The 21,929-nt window shown below is 39.9% G+C and overlaps 1 protein-coding gene across 19 annotated transcripts in view; it reads left to right on the top strand.

Annotated features, from left to right (window-relative positions):
* The window catches only part of LOC105495767 (tubulin tyrosine ligase like 5), a 291,082-nt gene that overhangs the window by 195,724 nt on the left and 73,429 nt on the right, over positions 1-21,929 (top strand). For 12 of the 19 annotated variants that reach the window (XM_011765497.3, XM_011765495.3, XM_011765492.3 and 9 more), the window contains 2 exons: positions 1,336-1,531; positions 20,290-20,507. In XM_011765497.3, coding sequence (XP_011763799.2) covers positions 1,336-1,531; positions 20,290-20,507 — 414 coding nt within the window. Of the gene's footprint in view, positions 1-1,335; positions 1,532-20,289; positions 20,508-21,929 lie in introns of those variants that run through there. The other 7 variants (XR_011625701.1, XR_011625700.1, XM_011765500.3 and 4 more) reach the window with 3 other exon arrangements.

The raw sequence follows: 21,929 nt of genomic DNA, 5'->3' as shown, positions 1-21,929 counted from the left end.
TCTTTTCTGTATATATCTACAAGAAAAATTGCTGGATCATCTGGTTATTTTGGGTTTCACTCTTTGAGGAACCCCTAAAGTGTTTTCCACAGTAGCTGTACCATTTTACTTTCCCACCAGCATTGCACAAGGGTTCCAGTTTTTCCACATCCTCAGCAGCCCTTGTTGTCTTCAGGTGTTTTGTTTTAATAATAGCCAGCCAAATGGGAATGAAGTAGTATGAATGGGGTCTTTTCTACTGGGAAAAATGATCTGAGAGGGGAAATGTAGGAGGCTATAGTTGTAAAGACTTCTGCTAGGAACTACACAGACATGGTCACCAGAATCTAGAATTTGGGGCTGGGTGCAGTGGCTCACACCTGCAATCCAAGCACTTTGGGAGGCTCAGGTGGGCAGATCGCTTGAGCCCAGGAGTTCGAGACTAGTCAGGGCAATGTAGTGAAACCCCCCATCTCTACAAAAAAATACAAAAATTAGCCAGGCATGGTGGCATGCACCTAGAATCTCAGCTTCTCAGGAGGCTGAGGTGGGAGGATCACCTGAGCATGGGGAGGTTGAGGCTGCAGTGAGCTGTGATTTCACCACTGCACTCCATCCTGGGTTACAGATTGAGACCCTGTCTCTAAATAAATAAATAATTTGGGCAAGGAAGATAGTCAAAGTATTTAACAAATACTATAATATAGCATAGGTACTGATTATTGTGGCCTTTGCCTTCCTCAGGTGTACAGATTGTCAGCCTCAGTGGGGACCATATGAGGTAAATTTGGAATAATGAAAAAAAGTGTCTTGCCACACCATTTATGTTAGCCAGTGATAGGGACATAAGCTCAAATATAAACAGCTTCTAAAAAATATTTAGATATTTAACTGATGCGTGATTGAGAAAAAGCAAGAATTCTGTGCGATGAACCCTTTTCCTTTTGAAGTTGACGTTAGAGAAGATGATCATGCGTCTGTTCCTGCCTTACGTTAGCCCCCCATCCTGCGTTGGAAGCTCTCTGGACTCTTCTCGTAGGTCTTCTGGCAATCACAGGGGAATGAAATTGCTATTGCAGTTGTTTTACATCCAGCAAATATTTATTGTACATTGACCATGTGCCAGGCCTTATGATACGTGCTAGGAAAAGAACAGAGTGCAAAACAAGGACCCTGTCCTTGTCATCATGGAGCTACGGTTTAGTGGGGGAGTCAGGTAATATTACACAAGTAGATTTGTAATTCCAAACTGTGCTTGGTTCTATACAGGAAAAATACCCGAGACATTTCTCTCCTTTCCTCCAGATTGTTCATACAACCACTCACTCTAAGAAACCTGCTTGCTTTTCTCTTCAGGAGCCTCCAGACAGGTGGGTTTGCCTGGGAAGGAGAGGTAGAAAACAACGTGTACAGCAAGGCTACAGGGGTGGTCCCCCAGCACAAGTATCACCCCACAGCAGGCAGCTATCAGCTCCATTTTGCCCTGCAGCAACTTGAACAACAAAAACTTCAGTCCCGGCAGCTCCTGGACCAGAGTCGAGCCCGGCACCAGGTAATTCAAGATAAGTCTTTTCCATGTGTTACTATCTTCCTGCTGTTGATTAAAAAAAAAAAAAAAATAAGTGAATGAATGAGAAATGTAGGATTAGTTTTCCAACCCCGTGCCACCCTGGCTTGGACAGCTCATGGGGAGTCTACTCTTGGGGAAAAAATGTTCTGGAGCCATAACACTGGCTTTGCCTGAAAGTGATGCTTAACCAGTGTTTGACATGTGTTTTTTGTTTTTTTTTTTTTTTCCATTTGAATGCTCTTATACAAAAACCTCTATTGTGGTGTTTACCCTTTCTGTTGCATGATCTTAGTTTAGTAACCTCCCATGGGGTCTGATTCTAAGATACCTGAAAGCTAGCATTTTAAACATCTTTATTTCTAAGTGTTCTACTTTCTTGCCTTGATATACTTGGCATACATGTGTGATATTACTCATTATCTAACAAGATTTTCAAGGAATAAATAAGCTGTAAGTTCTTCTGGAAAATGGAAATGGACATATGTTAGCATTCAGGTCATCTGTAAATGATGGCTGTTCATTCAACAAATGTTTACTGTGTATGTATTGTGTACTAGGCACTGTTTAAACAGTGGGGCTATAAGGTGACTGTACACACAAAAATCCTCGCTGTTGTGGAACTTATGTGTAGGGAGATGTTGATTTGCTACTCATTGTCTATAAAATGCCAGAAACTCCCGAATGAGGGAGCTATATAAGTATATAGCACTAGTATATTAGTATGGCCCCAATTGTAGAGAAAGGATGATCTCACCAAAACTTCAGGATTTAAATTTTTCTTGGTGACTCAGGATCATCATTAGAATAGTTACTATGGGCCTGGCGCGGTGGCTCACGCCTGTAATCCCAGCACTTTGGGAGGCCGAGACGGGGGAATCACAAGGTCAGGAAATCGAGACCATCCTGGCTAACAAGGAGAAACCCCGTCTCTACTAAAAATACAAAAATTAGCCGGGTGCAGTGGTGGGAGCCTGTAGTCCCAGCTACACGGGAGGCTGAGGCAGGAGAATGGCGTGAACCTGGGAGGCAGAGCTTGCAGTGAGTGGAGATTGCGCCACTGCACTCCAGCCTGGGCGACAGAGCGAGACTCCGTCTCAAAAAAAAAAAAAAAAAAAAAAGAAGAGTTACTGTGTTCTACAGTGGAGTTATTGGAATGAATTAGTACTGATTCTATAAGCTTTTCTGACATTTGGTTATGTGAAGAAATAACTTTTTATCAGTTTGATCTCCTGATCATTTTTTTCTTATAAAAATGTAGTACATAGTATGCATGAGTTTGTGCAAAATTATTATTTACTCAAAGACTAAAGCAGCATTTCCCAAAGGTTTTTTCCTCTAAGTAAAACAATTATCATTATATTCTGTCTTATCTTTTCAACTACCACCCATAATAAAATGTCATTTTATTATTTCAACATAGTTCATCACTTGATCATCTTTACCTGAGGTAGAGTACTCTGTACATTATGTTAATTCATCATAATTGAGAAATTGTAAGTGCCAGCGTTTGCAAAGTAGTTCTTTAGACCATTTTTACTGGAGAAAAATAAGATTTCTTAATCTGGAAAGCATAAGAGTATAGCATCTCATTGTAATCACCACATCACTTCCTGTCATGTAAAATTTTCTTCATTTGGAAAATCTTGGGGATAGCAGAAGCATTTAAGCCAGTTTACATTTTCACAATTCCAGATACAAATGTGTGTCTTCGTTGTTGTTATTGTTGTTGTTTTTTAATCTGCGTTCTTAAATTTCTGAAAGCTTTTTAAGCTTTAAACTCCCTGTCATTCAGAGTACTTGAGAATGCCAACTTAATCAGATACTGGATAGTGGAAGTATCACTGTATAGGCTGAGGATCAAAAAACTACTTATCAGGTCCTTGGCTCATTACCTGAGCGACAAAATAATTTGTGCACCAATCCCCTGCAACACGCCATTTACCTTTATAACAAACCTGACCATGTGTCCCTGAGCCTAAAAGTTAGAAAAAAAAATCTCTGGCTCTAATGAATCTGGACAGTTGATACCCTTTAAACCATGCTTCAGAACCTTGAAATGGAGGATGACTGGGGAAGGAGAGGCAGTTTTGTTGATTTTCACTTTTAGAAACTGCTTCATTTTTAAGTCTCTCTCATACTTTTGATTAGCTTCCAGCAACTCACATTCCTTTGAAAATTCAGAGTACTGTACTACTGTTCTTGTGTGGAATTTCTTTTCACTGAGGATTATACTGGTTTAGTTTCACTGAATTATGAAGTATATAGAAATTATGTTTTTCAGAATCTGTCAGGATATCTGTTTTAGGGAGGAGGCAGAACTCCCAAGAAGGAAGTTCTCTCGTTCTCCTGGAGAGCAAACAGAAAATCATTCATTATAATTGTATATATGTGTATAACATTATTTTATTTCTTCTCCCCCACACCCCAAACCTGTTTTTCTAAACCACAGCTGATTTAGGGAAAAATGAGTAAGGGTGAAGTTTCTGGGACTATAGGAGAGAGCTAAAGTAACTAAATTCCATTAGCTTCAAGAGTTTATAACTAATAAAATAACAAATAAGATATTAAATATTCTAACAGGAAGAATATGTAGAAACTTAGAGTACTTTATTTCAGAGGGTACTTAGAATCATTCCACAGTGGAAGCAAAACCCTACTAGATTTTATGCCTTTGTAGCTTAGCTGTGCTGGATCTGACCGTTATAATTGTCACTGAATTGTTGATTGAAGCATGGTTTACATTCTCAATATTCTGTATTTCTGTCCTTGGGTTACCCTTTAGATAGCAATGGTACTTTTCTAATGAACTCCTTGCACTTTGGATTCCTTTTTCTAAAGCGTAGGGAGCCTTTGGTATAACTAACAGTGTGATTAACTGCCTGTTTGAAAGCAGTGGATAGAATTGAAATCTGATTTACCTAACATTCATCCATAAAAGAGGCCTGTTTATGGAACAGGATGTTAAAGGAGGCCTTGTATTTATATTATATCATATTATATTATGTTTATGAACAGCACCTTTAACATAGTAATCTCCTATTAATGTCTGGGAAAAGTTCATGCAGCCTTTCTCTCATTGTATACATAGGAAGTTCTCCATTCTTTTCGCCCTCCAATCAGAACACTTAGATATCCAGCTTATTGAAGGTGTTAATTTCTGCTTAAACTCTGATTCAAGATGTGAGTTTGGAAATGGACATCTCTCAGTATTCATGGGGAATGAGCTTTGATCTTCATCTCAGTATAGCACTGCACTCATAAATCTAGCAGTTGTCATACACTTAATCCACCCCTGCAAAAGACTGATCCTGTGACATGGGAGTGAGAGAGGAAAGTCACCCAGAGCCAATGCCAGAAGTTTTCGGGAACAGAGATATAAGAAAATTGGTGTGATCCAGTCCATATGATAGAAGGCATAATAAACAGAATAAGACAAAATTGAGCTTTTACACCTTGATGGTAAAACCAGCAGTTTGAAAAACATTGTTTTAAGTCAGAGCAGAGGTCAGCAAACTTTTTCTGTAAATAGCCAGATAGTAAATATTTTAGGCCTTGCAGGCTATAGCATCTCTGTTGCAACTACTCAGCTCTGCCATGATAGAGTGAAAACAGCCATAAACAATATGTAAATGAATGAGTGTGGCTGTCTTTCAACAAAACTTTATGTACAAAAACAGGCAACAGCCTGTAGGTCCTAGTGTGCAGACCCCTAGACTAGAGTAACAGAACCATTTGAAGCGCTTGTTAAAACAATTGTTCCTCCATCCCATTTCTGATTCATTAGGTTTGGAATAACCTAATGAATAGGCAGAGTTCTCCCTTTTTGTTTTAATAATGGCCACCACTTAAGCACTTGCTGTGTTCCAAGCACTATTCCAGGTTCTCTGTACATGTTAACTCATTTAAAAATGAATTTCAGCACCAGGCGTGGCTGTAATCCCAGCACTTTGGGAGGCCGAGGCAGGTGGATCATGAGGTCAGGAGTTCGAGACCAGCCTGACCAATATGGTGAAACCCCGTCTCTACTAAAAATACAAAAATTAGCCGGGCATGGTAGCACATGCCTATAATCCCAGCTACTCAGGAGGCTGAGGCAGGAGAATCACTTGAACCCGGGAGGCGGAGGTTGCAGTGAGCCAAGATGGCGCCACTGCACTGCAGCCTGGATGACAGATTGAGACTCTGTCTCAAAAAAAAAAAAAAAAAAAAAAGAATTTCAGGATAGTTGCGGGAAGTACAGAATCTCAAGAGTTAGGAAAGGTCAAACAAATCTGTTACAGATTGATACAGCCCAATACATGTCTTCTGTCTAATTCCATCTTCCTTCTCCTGCTGGCTTCCTGCCCCTGAAGGAGAAGGCAAAAAAACCTTTTCTTTCAGCTGAGTCGGGGACTTTCTTGGGCAACAGTGACTACTGGTGACATCAGCATGAGTAGCTCTCCATGCTGGGGTCTGTGAGGAGGGCTGCACTGGCTGTGAGGCCCGACTGACCTGATTCTAATTGCAGACATTGAGCTGATGTTATTCTTGGCGCAGGACAGAGCGATTACTCAGTAGTTTCTGTTAAAGTGATCCTTTGTTAAACTTCTGCTCCCAACCCACTCCCTGCTTCCTTCCCTCCCACTCTCTTCTCTGCCTCATCCACAGTGAAAAGGAGCCCCAAAAGCAGAAAAATTAAGGACATTTTGACGGCCAACACAGAATTGCCGAAGTTTCCTTTAACAATAATGGGAGAAAGGAGAGATTTTAAATACATCTTAATTCTTCACTGGTTCCGGTCTTTTTCCAAACCCCTTCAATTTTTAGTAGACTTAATTTTCAACATTAGTAAATAACTCCAGGTAGGAGAAAACTGTGCATCCTAAGTTTCTCTCATCCTTCTGCCCCATCTGTTCTTTACTTCTCGCTTCCCACCATGCCCAAGTTTACCAAACTAATCTGGATTCAATAATCCTAGCAGAAACTAATGTTCCTATAACAGGCAGGACTGGGAGCAGCTCAGTGTTCATATCAAGAGGTCTTTCAGTTTGCTGGTAACATCTTGAGTGCAGTGTGTAACAAGCTTTTTGCTAATGCTATCTGTGTATATGTGCAATCCCACAGGTGTGGAAAGGATTCCCATGTAAACCGAACCGTGTCTTGTTATTTCGCTCTTAAAAGTTCATTGCATCTGTCTAAAAAAATTCTGCCTCCTCCTGCAGGAATGAATTCTGTTTCGCCAAGCCTTCAGCTGCTGTGTGTTTGTGTTGTGGAGGAGGGGAAAGAAAGAGAAATTCAGCAGGCACTCTGTCTTTTTCCAAGCAGCCGGCAATAACATGCTAGCTCCTCAGTGTGGCACAAAGAGCAGGCGACCAGTCTAGCCATGCAGGAGGTGTCTTGATACATCTTTATAATAGTGTATCAGAGAGGAAGATTGGACTGGGGGCATGAGAGGGGAGGAGTGTGTGTGTGTGTGTGTGTGTGTGTGTGTGTGTGTGTGTGTGTGTGTAAGTTCTGGAGCATATTGACTCCAGAACTTAATGTCATAACCTATTGTTTCTTTGTTTTTTTGGTTGGTTGGTTGGTTCTTTTGTTCTATTTTATTTTTCCACTTGACTTTTAGCAGGAACTCATACTTAGTGTCTAGCTTTTAGTTATTATTGATTTTCCTAGGACCACTTGATTTAGTGGGTTTTGCCAAGCCAAACTGTTTCATTCTTATTTAATGAAAATACATAGAAAATACCTGAAATAATACTGCATTCAGTTGTTTTGGAAATAGGCCACTCTTGACAGGCTTTCGAGTCAGATAACCCACAGCTTAAGTCTTGGCCCTATCTAGTCCATGACTCAGGTTATTCAAACTTTTAGAACCTCATTTCCCTTATCTCTAATTTGGAGATGATGATATATACCTGTGTGGTATCACGATTGTAGTTCTCAGGATGTGATATTGATATTCCCATATGTCAAGCACCAAAGTGGCCATTTTTTTTTTGTATTATCTCAGTGGATCTTTACAAAAGCTGCCCTCTTATTAGCCTCATTTCACAGATGAAAAAGCATAGTATCATTTATGTAACTTTCTCAATGTCACATAAGTAATAACTGGTAGAACTGGGATTTGAACCCAGGTCTGTCAGCCTGCAGCATCCAAGCTCCTGGCTATTATGCTATATGCTGCCTCCTACTAATAAGGCATTCAATAAACAGCAACTATAAGTACTATTACATAAATTTTAACTTGCAATTTATACATTCAACAAGTACTTTTTTTTTTTTTTTGAAACAGAGTCTCACTCTGTTGCCCAGGCTGGAGTATAATGGTGCAATCTTGGCTCACTGCAGCCTCTGCCTCCCAGGTTCAAGCAATTCTCTCCTGCCTCAGCCTCCTGAGTAGCTAGGACTATAGGCCACCACGCCAGGCTAATTTTTGTATTTTTAGTAGAGATGGGGTTTTCACCATAGTGGCCAGGCTAGTCTTGAACTCTTGACCTTGTGATCCACCCATCTCGGCCTCCCAAAGTGCTGGAATTACAGGCATGAGCCACCATACCTAGCCAACAAGTATTTATTGACTTCTATGAAACTATGTTTGAAAAGTTCTTCTCAGGTGTCTTCACTAGTCTCCTACTATTCATAAGCACCATCTCAAAAGAGAAGTTTTCCTGAACTTAGGCCTAGATGTTATCCCAATTACCTCAATTCTTAATGAAAGAAATATCTTACTAAGATGTTCTTGGGCTTGACAATCTTGGAAATGCCCATACTTTATCCTCCCTTGTACTTTTATTAAGTAATAGGATTAGCACCTAACAACCCATGTCAGTATCCTGACATTTGTTCTAGAGGTTTGGGTATTAGGAGCATTTGTATGGGTTGTTATTAATTCTGTGTTATTAATAATATAGGAATGAGTTTTCTAATTTTTATTTTGTCCTTTCAACACTGTTACTGGTAATACTATTTTAATTTTATTTCTGTGATAGGTGTTTTTCAGAAGACCAACAGGAAACGTGACAGGTGTCTACAAATGTGACTACCACAGATGACATGTTAAACGCTTAATTCATACTATGCTTGCTTTTTCTTTTTCTTTTTTTTTTTTTTTTGAGACAGAGTCTTGCTCTGTCGCCCAGACTGGAGTGCAGTAGCGTGATCTCTGCTCAATGCAAGCTCTGCCTCCCCGGTTCATGCCATTCCCCTGCCTCAGCCTCCCCAGTAGCTGGGACTACAGGTGCCTGCCACCATGCCTGGCTAATTTTTTGTATTTTTAGTAGAGACGAGGTCTGACCGTGTTAGCCAGGATGGTCTCGATCTCCTGACCTCGTGATCCGCCCTCCTCATCCTCCCAAAGTGCTGGGATTACAGGCATGAGCCACCGCCTCCAGCCTATGCTTGCTTTTTCAATACCATATAAGTCTGGTCTTAGTGTATTGTTCAATACTGACTTTCGTTCATTGTGTTAAGTTATTACTGATCGTAACATAAGTCCCCTGGTTATCATCATGTTGCTTTCTAAGCTGCTGCTAGGGGAATATTCTTCTGGAATCTTAGAGGAAAAAGAACATACAGTGAATGCTTCCTGTGCACCAGATGTAGTCTTATCTCCATTCCACTGATGAGGAAATCCATGTTCAAAGAGTTTGAGTAACTTAGCCAAGATCACACAGCTGCCTAATTGTGGAGATAATATTCATACCAGGTCAGAGGACTTCCAAAGCCCCTTTCCACTCTACCGTCCTCCCCCACGACAGAATTGACTCTTCATTTTCTTTTTCGTTTACACACTTACCAGTCAGATAAGGCATTCCAGCATTATTGCTGCTGCACTGCTATATACTCTTGTATACACAAATCTTTAAAAAAAAAAAAAAAAAAAGGGTCAGTGTAATCAATTAAGATTCAGAACTCTGCTTGGTTGTGGGTGTGAAGAGGCAACTGTTCACATATTAACCGCTCAGGATTCATCTTGTTTGTTGTGCAATGTGATCCCGTGAATTTGCTGCAGCCGTCTGGTGACCAGTTTCGTTCTCTTCCCTCACTCCTTGGCCTGTGGTTGGTTTCTGTTTGTCTGTAGGTATATGAGGGACTCTCAGCAGTAACTTTGTGTGAGATGATGAAAGACTTCAATCCATCCATCTGAAATGGTGGCAGCCAGGGGAAAAGTACTTAATGAATACATGACAGTAAGGTCTGTGCAAGATATGCACAGTAGACCAACCATGTGAGATCCTGGGCCAAACAAAACAAATTATACATTTGAAGACAGAGACAAGTTAGATGTTTATAACCTCAAAGTTGTAAAGGAAACTTAGAGATTGCCTTTGACTAATTATTTCATTTTAGTAATCAGGACACGTAAGATACAGACCCATTAGGAAAATGAGGCCCTGATATACAAATAATTTATTATAAGTACTAACAAATGAAAGATAAAACACACAATTGAAAATGAAGCAGAACTATCTTTCTTTAGCCAGTTGAGCTTTCTATCTGGGGTCATGGCTGATCCTTTGAGGTTGTCTTTCTGCATACTCACACTTCCACTTTAACAATAAGTGACAAACATTTGTTTACAGACAGTCATATTTTTTCAGCCTTTCCTTTCCTCCTCAAGAAAGAGAATGATCTTGCAGCAAGGTGAATGAAATTTGTCCTTTATATACATCTGGTGGAAACTGGACACATTGCTAGGTTTCTTTAGAAAAGAGATGTGATTTAAATAAATTTGCTTTAGATATGTTTGCTTTAAAAGGGAATCAGTATAACATAAATAAGAAAGGCAGCATAGTATAGCGGGGTTCTTAAATCATACTCCATGGGTTTGAATCCCAGCTTACTACTCAGTACCTCTTCAATTATGAACAAATATCCTAACATGTTTTGTGCCTTGGTTTCTTCTTCTGTAAATGGTGATGATGAGGAGACACAGGTCATATGATTGGGAGGGATAAATGAGATAAGATAAAGCACTTAAAGCAATGCCAGACCCATGGTAAAAGGTCAATAAAAGGCCAATAAAAGGCCAGGTGTGGTGGCTCACACCTGCAATCCCAGCACTTTGGGAGGCTGAGACGGGCAAATCACCTGAGGTTGGGAGTTCAAGAACTGCCTGACCAACATGGAGAAACCCCGTCTCTACTAAAAATACAAAAAATTAGCCAGGCATGGTGGTGCATGCCTGTAATCCCAGCTACTCAGAAGGCTGAGGCAGGAGAATCACTTGAACGCGGGAGGCGGAGGTTGCGGTGAGCCAAGATTGTGGCCATTGCACTCCAGCCTGCACAACAAGGGCAAAACTCCATCTCAAAAAAAAAAAAGTCAAAAGTTTGTTGCTCTTATAATTGTGTATCACCTTTTTTTTTTTCATTTAGGTAGAAAACATATAAATGTACCCTCTTAACAATTTTTATGTATACAGTATAGTATTGTTAACTGTATGCATACTGTACCACAGATCTCCAGAACTTTTTCATGTCGCATGACTGAAACCGTACTCGTTGAACAACTCCCTGTTTTCCTCTTTCCCATCCAGCCTCTGACAATCACCATTCTACTTTCTGTGAGTTTCACTACCTCATGCTAAGTGGAATGATTTTGTGATTAGGTTATTTTACTTAGCATAATGTCTTCAAGATTCACCCATGTGTATGACAGGATTCCCTTCTTTTTTAAGGCTGAATAGCATTTCATTGTGTGTGTGTACACATATACATACCACGTTTTTTCTTTTTTTACTTTTTTATTTTTAATTTTTGTGGGTACTACATAACACATTTTCTTTTTCCATTCATTCGTTGATGGACATTTAGGTTCCTTTTACATCTTGGCTATTGTGAATAATACATCAATGAACATGGATACGCAAATATCTCTTATGTATTATTTTTAACTGTAAATATACATAGCATTATGATTTCAACTTGGGGATTTTACTTAAACCTCCCATGCCAGAAACAGAAATTGATTAAAATGATATCAAAGAAAGTATCTTAGGAGAAGCTCAAGGCTCATTAAGTATTAATTAGCTACATTTTTAAAACTAATACTTGAACAATTAAATATGGTATGCAAATTAATTTGTTCAGAATTACTAGAGAGAGCTATGAGAAGAAAGAATAAAAAGAATGATTAATACTAGGATTAAATTTTTTTTTTTTTAAGACGGAGTCTCACTGTGTTGCCCAGGCTGGAGTGCAGTGGCTCGATCTGGGCTCACTGCAAGCTCTGCCTCCCGAGTTCACACCATTCTCCTGCCTCAGCCTCCTGAGTAGTTGGGACTACAGGTGCGTGCCACCACGCCCAGCTATTTTTTTGTATTACTTAGTAGACACGGGGTTTCACTGTGTTAGCCAGGATGGTCTCGATCTCCTGACCTCGTGATCCACCCGCCTCAGCCTCCCAAAGTGTTGGGATTACAGGTGTGGGCCACCACGCCTGGCCTAAATGGTTATTCTTTAGAATAATTTCTGTGTAGATTATTGACATGTTTGTCCAAAGGCATAAATATCTTACAAACGTAAAAAGGACAAGAAACAGCATTAGCATCAATTGTGAGCTAGCTTTTCATCAGGTGCAAGCTGTTTTTCTCATAGTAATCAAAGGAATGATAAGTAAATTGATTCCTTTCAAACATACTGATGAAATATAAATTGGTACAACCTTGCCTGAGAGCAATTTGGGAATATATATGAAAAAGTTTTGAAACAGAAGAAGAAAGAGATTTCTGATCTAGCTATTTTACTTTAAGGAAATTATTTTAAGGAAATGATCCAGCATATGTGAAAAGGTATAGCTAACATGATGTTTATCACAACACTATTCTTAAAAAGCAAAATAAATTGGTAACAACCTGATTGTGTGTGTATATATATGCCTGTGTGTGTGTGCGTGCACACATACACATGGTGTTTCAAAATGGAAGTATAAGATTTTGGGGGTGCTTTTCTATTTGTGGAGAAAAAGAAAAAAATAAAAAGATATGGGGGGGCAATTTTTTTTTTTTTTTGAGACAGAGTCTTACTCTGTCACCCAGGCTGGAGTGTAAGTGGCGTGATCTCGGCTCATTGAAAGCTCCGTCTCCCGGGTTCACACCATTCTCCTGCCTCAGCCTCCCGAGTAACCGGGACTACAGGTGCCCACCACAACACCCGGCTAATTTTTTGTATTTTTAGTAGAAACAGGGTTTCACTGTGTTAGCCAGAATGGTCTTGATCTCCTGACCTCATGACCCACCTGCCTCAGCCTCCCAAAGTGCTGGGATTACAGGTGTGAGCCACCGCGCCCGGCCTATTTTTTTTTTTAACTCAAAAATCTATTGTGGGCCAGGTGTGGTGGCTCACGCCTGTAATCCCAGCACTTTGGGAGGCCAAGGCGGACGGATCACAAAGTCAGGAGTTTGAGACCATCCTGGCCAACACGGTGAAACCCCGTCTCTACTAAAAAAAATACAAAAATTAGCTGGGCATAGTGGCGCATGCCTGTAATCCCAGCTACTTGGGAGGCTGAGGCAGGAGAATTGCTTGAACCGGGAAGTTGGAGGTTGCAGTGAGCCGAGATCACGCCATTGCACTCCAGCCTGGTGACAGAGTGAGACTCCATCTCAAAAAAAAAAAAAAAGAAGAATCATTGTGAACATATTTACATATTTCCATAGCTTCAAATATAGATGTACCTCAGTGTGTCAATTTATAGCATTGATGATTGGTTAAGTATAATAAACCATAGTAGGAAAAATGCCATTAAAAGCAGCAGTCTAGGTCTACCTTTATAGTTAGGGAAAAATGGTCAGAATAGGTATTTGAATGAAATAAAAATAGGCTCCAAAACATCAGGTGTCATATGATTCCATTTTTTGTCAGCACACAGAAAAACATACATACACATAGAAAATACATTTGTATATACATAGAAAAACATCTAAGTGTTAACAGGTTACTAACCTCTGAGAACAGAATTATAAATCATTTTTAACACTTCTAATGAAAATTTATTAAAGAAATTTGTTTCAAAAAGAAAAATGTCAGTCTGCCAGCCTTTGTATGTATGTGTGTGTGACCAAACAGTGCTGGGCATTGAAGGAGATACGAAAGAAATGTAAAGCAAAGCAGAATCTATGGTCATCTGAGTCTGAATTTGCATCAGAACATCAATCAGTGTCTGACTGGTTTTGCGGCTAGATGAAGGTGTGACTGCTAATGAGGGAAGGTCACCCATGTGATGTCTTAGGGCAATTTGGTTTCACTGGCTTTTGTGGTCATGAACTGCAGCCCTAGTCTTAGCCAGCTGTGTCATAGCTACACTATGTGGTCATGTCACACACCAGTCCAAGCTCAATTTTGAGTATATTTGAATATCTAGTTGTAATTATCTTCATTGTTTCTTAAATATTGGCAAGTACAGTTAGTTTAGGGACTCTCTGAAGAATCACACTGATCTCAGTTGGTTAGTGAATAATAGTTTCGAAATTTTTCTGTCCAGGTAAGCATCTGTCTTTCTATCCTTAAGAGTAGGTCATTTGAGGTAGTAAGAACCTCCTTTCCTACTCACTAAAGGAGGGGGAGCTTCGTAATTGGTTTTAGAAATGAGAGGATATGTCGGAAGGCTTTCGACGTCTTTGACAGTTCCATGTCCTGTCTCAGGTATTTGTGTACTTGGTCTCTCTATATGAAGAGTAGCAACTTCTGGATTGCTGCCCCATTCCTACTGGGGTCATAGTACTGCTCAGTGCTTTATAACAGCACCAGAAAAGTTGCACTGTTTCTCTTGCTCAGCCCCCAGTCTTGTCCCAGCTGACAAACATTGTGAATGGAAGACAGCCAAGAACTCCATACAGTGTGAGACAAAGGCCTTTTGGAAGCTTACTTTTGCCAAAATAGAAACAGTTACTCTCATTCTCACCTTGGCCCCAAGGTTTTTACAGCATCACAGGGTTGCATAAAAGTCGGGGTGTGTTCTTTGCTCTGAACAGTCTTGGCCTGATTGTAGGAAGGTGAGTGATTAGTAACTTACATGCTCAAGAAAATGTACCATCTCAATAGTTTATCTTCCAGAGAGAAACAGACAATAAGTGTCTTTGTATATGTTATGGGAATTTTATTCAAATTGGGACACAATCTACCGTGGGGAGAATACTGCATAGAAATATTTGCTCGTCTGAAATTAGAGTAAAAGGGTCACAAAGAGACATTAACCTACGCAAATAGAGAGTAGCATTTGCCTACTTTATCCCCCTTCTTTCTCAAAAAAATGAATTTACAGAATTATTTCACTACGAAGAGGCATCCAGCTCTGCTTTACCACCAAGAAGCCTGAGTGAAGGCTAAAAGGAGTGTTTTTCTGGAAGGAATTTAAAAAAAAATCCTCCCAGAATTTAATGTCTAAACACTATTATCTTTCTAGTAAGAGAGCCCAGATCTTGCTTCCCCGGAACCTTCCAAGTTGCAGTCTGTGTTCTGTCCATCAGAAATTTTCCCTTCCCACCCATGAGCACCCTTCTGTTGTGGGAGAAGGAGGGCCTTTCCAGTCTTTTGCCTGGGGCCAAGCCAACCCTCAAACTGTGGTTTTTCTCTGAGTCTTCTTGCTGTAGCATGGCTGTTTCCCACACCCAGCAAAGAAGCAAGAGTCATGTATATGCTGAGTGTATGTTGACTAGGTCTTGAGTGGAGGCCAGTGCTTACACAGCTTTCTCGTTCCCAGGACATTGACTAATGATAGTGCAGCTCCTATGCCTTTGTTGTTAATATTGTGTATCGAAACCTCATGTTTCTTACAAATTGTTAGAGAGAACTTCATATAATTCTTCTGCCCTTTTATGAATGAATATCAGGACAGAACAATTCACATGATGGAGCAATTCAGTTGGTGGGGCTGTAGGATTGGGGCCAGTACAGGGCTCTCGGGGTGCTGGAGAGGCTGATTTCTGCTGCTAGTTTACACACAACCATTTTATGTCTGCTTTTAACATTGCCTGAGTGTGTTCCTGGGTTTCTTCTTACCAGCTTTGATTGCTTTAATCCCATCCCACTTAGCCCTGGCTTTGGTGAAACACCTGGGGACTTGTCTACATTACCGACTCTTTGGAGTTTCAGATGGTATGCAATTATAATCATTTCATTATCCGTTCAGTGTATTACAGTATAATCACCAAACCACAAGTCACAACCTAGAGGCCTTTTACTGCATTTGGAAAGAGTATCTGCCTTCTGAGATGCAGTACATGTTTGTTGTATTGAGGCTTAGGCAAGCTTGAATCTGTGGTAGATGGAGAATTATTTCTAGTATCAGTTAAGATTCCGTTTGACTGCTTGTAACAGGACCCTCTCTCCCATCAGTAGTTTAATTAAGTTAGAGGGGCTTTTTTCCCACATAGTTAGAAATCTAGAAATAGGCTCTTGCAGACTTCATGGTGCCATCAGAAACCCATGCTCCTTCTGTCTTTATTCTCTGCAATCCTTAGCAAGTAACTTTCACCCTATGCCTGTCCACCTCTTGCTAGATATCCGTGTTCTAGGTGGGAAGAACAGGGAACATGGAAGGACACAAGATGTGCACCAGCTGAGTCCGCCCTTTAAAGAGCTTTCCCAAACACTTCTGTTTCCCCAAAACCAGAAACTTCTGTTTCCATCTCATTGTCCAGAACGTGTATCATGTGTTATCCCTAGGTAAAAGAGAGATTTAGAAATATGTTTTCTTTAGCTGGGCAAACATTATGACCCAAACAAAATCAGAGTAGTAATATTAAGAAGAAAGGAAGAAGCAGTTGTATCCAGGCAAGTGGCAGTTTCCTAGGCAGTAAGTTCTTCTAAATTATTTTATTTTATTGTTCGAAGTGAAAACTAGTCTTATATAAAACATCAGTATCTAAGGTCCTACCACAAATTCTGCATTTAGGAAGGTGTGAAGTTGTTTTTGTTGGAGATCTGCAGAAGGGCTAACATATTTTGTAGTTGAGTATGAGATGGACACAAACAACACCCTAGGCACTGTTCGAAGTCCAGAAAATGGTCCTTTTACAAGATTACATCTGAATTTAAATACACATTTACCTATTTTGTTGTGTAAGAATTTAGTTTTTGCTAAACAAGGATGAATAGTTGGGGTTGGGTTTTTTTGTTTGTTTGTTTGTTTGTTTTTTCCCATTTATTAAGCATCTTTGTACTAGTCACTGTAGGGGAAACTAAAATTAATCATATATAAATTCAGCCATTTCCAGTGTGAATCACCCAGAAGGGAGAAAAAGTACACACGTAAATGGCTATAATACACAGTCGAATGTACTGTGATGAGTCATACAAATACATTTTTCTAAGCATTCAGAAGAGGAAAAGATTATTTCTGCCAGAGAGAATTGAGTAAATATGATCTGGGGAGCCTAAACATATGTTTTCGTTTTAAGAATTTGCTTTCACAACTAGTGAGTGTCATAAGTCTGGAAAAATATGTTGAAGAAATGCATAAGCAACTACCATTCACCAAGGATTACTGATAGGTGGACTTCCCCGTCATTCCCTCCTTTAGTTTCTCAGTAGAACTGAGGTAGGTGAAAGTTTGGGAAGGAATGGAACATTTGTTGAGTGCCTGCTGTGTGCCTAGGTCTTTGCTTTATTTCAAGAAATTCTTATTGAATGCCTAGGCTAAGGTTACCTACATGATCTTCATTTGACTTCCAAAAATCCAATGAAGTAATTTTTTTTTAATTAAGCTCCTCATCTTCTAAAGGTGAAGTAATTTCAACAGCTTATGAGAAAGCTGAAGCTGAGAAGTTAACTTGAAAAGATCACCCACTTTTAAGTGACAAGGCCTACATTTGAGCTGAGGTACATTTGACCACAAGCTATGTCTTTTCCATTTACTCTGGGTCTCTCTGCCTTTCACTGATGACCTAATCTGCTTTTGTAGCCAGTGCTGAACAGTTAATTCCTTCTTTAGCCCAATCCAGTAGGAATCCTATACCCAGCTGGTTAAAACTTGGGTGTCACTTGGGTATCTTGATTTGTAGTTACAGATAATTTATTACCTCCTTAAATGTTATCGGAATTACTTCTTTTGTCTTTTGAACAGTTTATTTTTGTAATAAATAACTATATGCACATAGTATAAAATTCAAAAGATACAAATGATATACAGTAAAAAGTTAGTCTCCCTCCTACCTGGACCCCTAGCTAACCAATTCTCCCTGAAGGCTACCAGTTTTTTTGTGTATCCTTCTTGAATTGTTTTGTGCAGATACTAGGAGAGTGTGTGTGTACATATATATAGATAGATAGATATGGTGTGTATGTATTCTTTTTAAAAAAAATAGGAGCTCACTAAAACTGTTCTGAACCTGCTATTTTCACTCATTATTTCATTTGTATTTACGTGTTCCAGATTTGGGGGGAAAAATGATGAATTTGAAAAAATATAGTTGTCACCATGGCAACATTTATTGAATAGATGTTCTATTCAATGGCAGTTCCCTTACAACATTAAATATATAATTTAATAAAGAATATTTTGATTTCCAAGAGCTCTTAACTAACATTTTTTTTCCCCTCCTCTACTACTCACCCAGGGAATTTCTTTATGGATGGCTCAATGTAGAACTCTTCAGCCCTCACTCTGATTTTTGGTCTCTTCCCATCTTGAATGAGGCACTTTTCAAACACTCCTTACACCTAACCTCAATTATTAGGATGTAGTGGTGAAAATAGAAGCCTGGGGCAGCCTGTTCCTGTGTCCCTCTTTACTTCCAGTTGAGTTTCTCGCACAGATTTTAAGGCCCTCAAATATGGAAACAGGAACTGCAAAGAAAGGGTTTGTTGTAGACTCTGTCCCAGAAGGCTGCCTCCTGCCGGAAGCTTTGGTTGCTTGTCCTGAGGAGGCCTGCGTGAGCGGGGTCAGGGCTCCTTGATTCTCTTGGACCATCCGGAAACCTCCCCATGAGTACACGCTCAACAGTGCTTCCTTCCTGGCTTTGCCTGCGGCCTTGGATCTGTCTTTGTTCCTCTTCCCCCCCCACTTTTTTGAGACAGGGTCTCTGTCACCAAGGCTGGAGTGCAGTGGTGCTTCACCCATTGCAACCTTCACCTCCCTGGCTCAAAGGATTCTCCCACCTCAGCCTCTTGAGTTGCTGGGACTACAGGCGTGTGCCACCACGTGTAGCGAATTTTTGTATTTTTTGTAAAGACGGGGTTTTGCCATGTTGGCCATGCTGGTCTCGAACTCCTGACCTCAAGTGATCCACATGTCTCAGCCTCCCAAAGTGCTAGGATTACAGGCGTGAGCCACTGCACCTGGCTTTGTCTTTGTTGCTCTTCTGTGGATCAGAGATGGAGAAAAATTGTAGCTCTTCAGTTTCTCCCTCAGGTGGTTTACACAGGTTGGGGACATCTCAGTCAGATTGGTCCAATTGAAAATGCTCAGACCCTTTAACTCTGAAATCTCTTTGTTCTTTGTCAAGCATTTCAGTCAAACACATTTACTCCACACAAGACCCCTGGACCCCCCTCTCATATCTACTTAGCCTAGGACCTTTGACACATTTTCCTGAAAATGAGACATTTTAAGTCATGCGTATAGAAGGGTTGGTTAACATTTTACTAAAGGTACCCAGTTCATCTTTTAAATCTGAAAAAATAAAATTCATAAAGGGCAAAAATAATACTAGCAAATTCTGTCTAGAAGATGAATATTTCCTAAGAGCATCTCATATTATTTCCTCATGCCTCGCCATGAGTCCTTTACATGTTGTATGTACAAATGGAAATCAATTGCCAGAAATTTCTTTAATAAAAATTACTAGGTATTTTGTCAATGATGTTATTTTTCTCTTAATATTATTTCTCATTTAAAGTTTTTACAATGCATGTTGAAAGCAGTATTGAAAGACTAGTAACAAAATTGAGACACCAAAAGACTATTTTTAATGAGATAAGTTGTAAGAACTTTTTAAGCGTCTACTTGAAGGAAGTATACTTTTACATCCTAATTATATATGTTGGCATTTGTGATGTTTAGATGGTGATATTTAGGTCTTTATTTATTTATAGGCTTACCCTCTGAGCAAAAATATCCTTGTGTCGATTGTATTCATATAACAAACATTTGTATAGTAATTTTACTTTGAAAGTGCTTTCAAATGTAAAATCTTATGTTAATCTTTAGGTCAACAAAGTGTTTCTAGGCTAGAATTCTAAACTAGCCCTAAAGATTATAACCAGGCCTGGCTCATGGTTCCTGTGGCAGCCTCATCTTTCTGTATTTGTTCACCATGCCCTAGCCACGCTGACTCCTCCCCTTGCCTCCTGCCTGCAAACTTTCTAGAGGAGCTCAGAGTTTTGAAGTGGGCAGGAATCAAGTTAAGCTGCAAGACAGTTTTATTCTGTGCTCTATTTCTAGTACTTCACGCCTCGAAAGAGACATTATTTAAAAACGTGTTGAATTTAACAATTATGGAAACTGCAATGAGAGAGATCAAATGCTTTTCTAATTCACGCATGTGGGCCAACAGTTAGTGTCCCAGGTGCCCTGATTCCTAGCCCAGTGTACTTTCAACAAGACCATTTCAGCTCTCTGCTTCAAAATATTCCCCTTCTGTGAATCCAGAGCTGCACTGGCAACATTAGAGAAGTTTCTCCTTTAAAAAAAAAAAAATAACAGTTTTCCTTTTCTTTTTGCCCCTTGACAGGATTACAGACTAGTTAATAAAGTAAATGGGTTGTGAAGGTGATGTCCATCGATCATTTTTTTTCCTTTTTTTTTTTTTTTTTTTGTAGGCGATCTTTGGCAGCCAGACACTACCTAACTCCAATTTATGGACAATGAATAATGGTGCAGATTGTAGAATTTCTAGTGCCACAGCTAGTGGCCAGAAGCCAACCACTCTGCCACAAAAAGCAGTACCACCTCCAAGTTCTTGCGCCTCCCTGGTCCCCAAACCCCCACCCAACCACAAACAAGTGCTCAGAAGGGCAACATCCCAGAGGGCTTCCAAGTAAGTTTTTTTCTGTTCAATTTCTACTGAGTTTTATCATTTCTAAGCTAATAGTACTCTTTATTTGTTACTCTTCAAGACCATTCGTACTGAAGTACTGGAAACAAGAACACCTGCTGGGAAATAAAGGCTAACCCTAGTTCTCAGTGCAGGCTACAGATTAGAATCTCCCGGGGAACTACTGAAACAAGCAGATGGCCACCACCCTGTGGGAGGGACAGGCCCTGCAGAATCAGATCTTTTCAATTTCATACAGAATTCAACACCCTGCTTCCCCTTGGTTTGTTCACTTTTAGATATTTGAATTGGAAGATATAGGATTGCGATTTCATCTAGGAGAATGATATAACCTTATTGACATTAGTCAGCAAGCTCTGTGTAGCAATGGTGTTTTTAATACCTTTTGCAGTCTACCTGTTTACACCAAAAGGACGTTTTCTTTCCTGAATCAAATTTTTGTACATCAAAATCCTTCACGCTACCTCCAGCCACTTTTTAGCCAGTGGACTAGAAATAGATTGGTGAAGAGCGTTGGTTCTAGCAGCGCTTCTTCAGGTTAAACTTGGGGAACTTTCAGAGATGTCTGGAAGAGGCAGGCATTGCCTGCTGTGTTTTTGTGTAGTGGACATTTGTATATTTCTCTTGCTGTCATTGAGGCTCCTCATTCATTTGTCCTTCAGAAGATCAATGTTAGTTGTGAGAAGAATCCTAAAACATAGAAAAAGTCATTACTGTTTTTTCCTCCTTGGATGGTAAATCAAATTCTGGATTTAGGTAGAAAACAATCCCTTGTGGCTGTATTAATTATATTGCTGCCATTATTCATTTATCCAATAAATATTTATTCAGTGCCCACTAAGTACCAAGCCCTGTTCTGGGAAGAGCTGGCATTGTAATGACTGCAGAACTCTCTGGAGTAGTAGGAAGGGGCAGTAGAAAGGCTGCAGTTTGTGGTTGAATGCCAGTAGCAAAATAGAAAGGAAACTGTGTGTCTTCTCACCCTGGAAAGAGTAGAGTCAAATCCTTAGGTGTGCAGCCTCTGCAGCCAGACTGCCTGGATTCACATCCTCAGGCCACACTGTACTAATGTGACACCTTCTGCAAGTTACAAGTTACTTAATCTCTTAGTCTCAGCTTCCTCATGTTTCCATTTGTAAAAATAAAACAGTAAGAGTATCTACCTCCTAGGTCAGTTGCTAAATGTTAACAGAGTTAATATGTGTGAAGTACATAGAGTAAGGCCCAGCCTAGGTAAGAACTCAGTAAGCCTTGGTCACCATCATATGCATTCTAAAACCACACTCTCCTTCATAGATTTGGAAAGCCCATAGTTAACTGGGAAAATTTTTGAGCCAAATGTGAATGTTGAGTTTGCCAGTGTGCCCCTTGTGGATTCTGTGATTATTGCCAGTACCCTCAGAG

The sequence above is a fragment of the Macaca nemestrina genome, chromosome 7, assembly GCF_043159975.1.
Source record: "Macaca nemestrina isolate mMacNem1 chromosome 7, mMacNem.hap1, whole genome shotgun sequence".
Taxonomy (NCBI): domain Eukaryota; kingdom Metazoa; phylum Chordata; class Mammalia; order Primates; family Cercopithecidae; genus Macaca; species Macaca nemestrina.
This window is presented reverse-complemented; position numbering and strand designations above follow the sequence as displayed.